This window comes from Brassica oleracea, chromosome C5 (genome assembly GCF_000695525.1).
Source record: "Brassica oleracea var. oleracea cultivar TO1000 chromosome C5, BOL, whole genome shotgun sequence".
Taxonomy (NCBI): domain Eukaryota; kingdom Viridiplantae; phylum Streptophyta; class Magnoliopsida; order Brassicales; family Brassicaceae; genus Brassica; species Brassica oleracea.
Genome location: NC_027752.1, coordinates 34,940,633 through 34,942,765, shown reverse-complemented (window position 1 = coordinate 34,942,765; position 2,133 = coordinate 34,940,633). Strand labels below are relative to the sequence as shown.

Here is a 2,133-nt window from a genome sequence, read left to right as displayed (position 1 = left end):
TTCATTGGACTTTGCGGATTAGATTGGATTAATGCGAAAGAAACATAGTAAAATACCCACATTCACCTCATATGGAATATGCTTTAAAGTTTTCCATTCAAAATAACTTTGCAAAGTTCTTACATATGAACGAGATCACAGAGTTATATTGCTTAAATGAAGTTACTAAAGAATAAAAGATTCTTAGTATAGTACACCACGATTGAATTCAATCTCTTGTAGGAGCAACCTCACGTCTTTTGACTCCAAGTCTTCTTTGACTCTAAAGAATCCACAGTGAACTTCCTTTAATAACCTCAAAACATTAACCAACCCACCGTTGCATTCACTTTCATCTAGCCTCTCCTCAGAGTATGGCTTTGAACACTGGCCAATATTGCTCATCCTGAAATACTCGTAACTGCTAATCTCAACCAAGTTACTCTTGTGATCAGGCCACACATCACGTCTATCATCCACAAATCACAATCACCACACCACGCTCATCAGCCAAAACCAAATCAAGCGTCTTCAAGTAAGGACTCTCCTCCCTCGTGATCACTCTCCTACCGAAATAGATTCGCCTCGGATCGATCATCTCCAAGACGGATTCAGCGTAATAGCGGTTACCCTTTGTGTAAACATACATTTTGAACATCTTGTGTGCTTCTTCCAAGAAATCGTGGACAAAAGGACGTAGCTTTATCAAGCGTTCGACGGGATCTTGGTCGGATTTCAACATCCAGAGATCGTGCCTTGAACCAGCTTCTTGGATAAGATACTTCTCCGCTTCGGTGAGAGATGGGACACTTGTGGTGTGGACAAGGGTATGGTCTAAATCAAGGACTAAGTGGAGTTTCTTCTCGCCCGTACAATAGAACTTAGTTGTGAGACGTTTTGCTAAGGCCAAGGCCTCGTGGCGTATCTGTAGACCGTCGGAGAAATAGTGGAATGATCTGAAGTGGCGTTTTTCGACCATTGAATTGCAGGCTGTGCAGACTCCGTGACAAGCGAACGAGTGAAGACATGTGGTAGAAGACAAGGAGTCGTAGGGCACCGGTTCGATCTTCTGTCTTTTGGGGTTTGGTTCGAGAGACAGAGTTTCGAGTATAGACATGGTTTTTTCTCTGATTAGGTTGAGAATAACAGAGAGGATTGATCAGAGAATCGTGGAATCGAGCAAGGACAACAACAATAAAAAACCCTAGTTTTTTTGTAAGACAAGGCTGGAGAGGAGAGTGTCGAAGGAAGTGGTCATTGGGATTAACACAGAACAGGTGTTGTAATTTATAGAGGGGGGAGAGACTAGAGAGAGACTCACTAGGAAAAAAGGAAACTGCAAACTACCTGATTCACCATTATGCCCTTTTACTTTATCCGCGTTTTCATTTATTCAGGAGCGCGTCCAAAAAATCTTCTAATTGACTGTTATACTCTTTTTTCCTTTTAGTTTGACTAATTTCCATTCCTATGGAATTTGGGTTTTGGGCTTTCTACTCACTCAACTACAAACACAAATTGTAATTGTTGAACTAGATGCTGATGCGCTGATATAAATTTTGATTATTTAATTAACTAAATGATGTATTTGTACTATTTAATGTATTATATTCACTAAGTAAATTATTTTTTTGAGGTCTTAAACCATTGATTTATGACGAATAGTCGATATCATATAAACAAATTGAACATATGCACGTAATTAGAGAATTGTATACGATATATAAAAACAATGGTTATGAATGTAAAATATGAAGAAATATTATATAATGACTTAGTATGGCATAAAAGATTATAAATTATTTATACATATTTTTTAAAAATACAATGATTTTTTAAACTTATATGAAGAATTTAACATATAAAAACAGCTGATTTATATAAATGATTTTAGATGTTTTATTAATAATAAATTATTTATATTTTTTGTTTTGAGATAAAGATAAAAATTAAATGTCCATAACTCAATTATGTTAAAAGACCTTATTAAGAAACCCATGTGATTATCATTAAGGTAACTGAAAAAGACAAACAATAAAATAGGAAGTTTAAATTCATTTAAGCATATTTCATTAATGTAACTGAAAAGACAAGTAATAAATTAGACAGTTTTATTCGTTTTAGGATATTTCATAAATGCAACTGAAAAAGACA

The 2,133-nt window shown here is 35.3% G+C and overlaps 1 protein-coding gene across 1 annotated transcript; it reads right to left on the bottom strand.

Annotated features, from left to right (window-relative positions):
* LOC106343594 (RNA polymerase II C-terminal domain phosphatase-like 4) lies at positions 1-1,252 on the bottom strand. The gene is given in 2 exon segments (XM_013782851.1): positions 1-465; positions 467-1,252. Coding segments are annotated over 2 exon segments (912 nt in total). The 5' UTR covers positions 1,097-1,252; the 3' UTR covers positions 1-183.
* Positions 1,253-2,133: the final 881 nt, after the last annotated feature.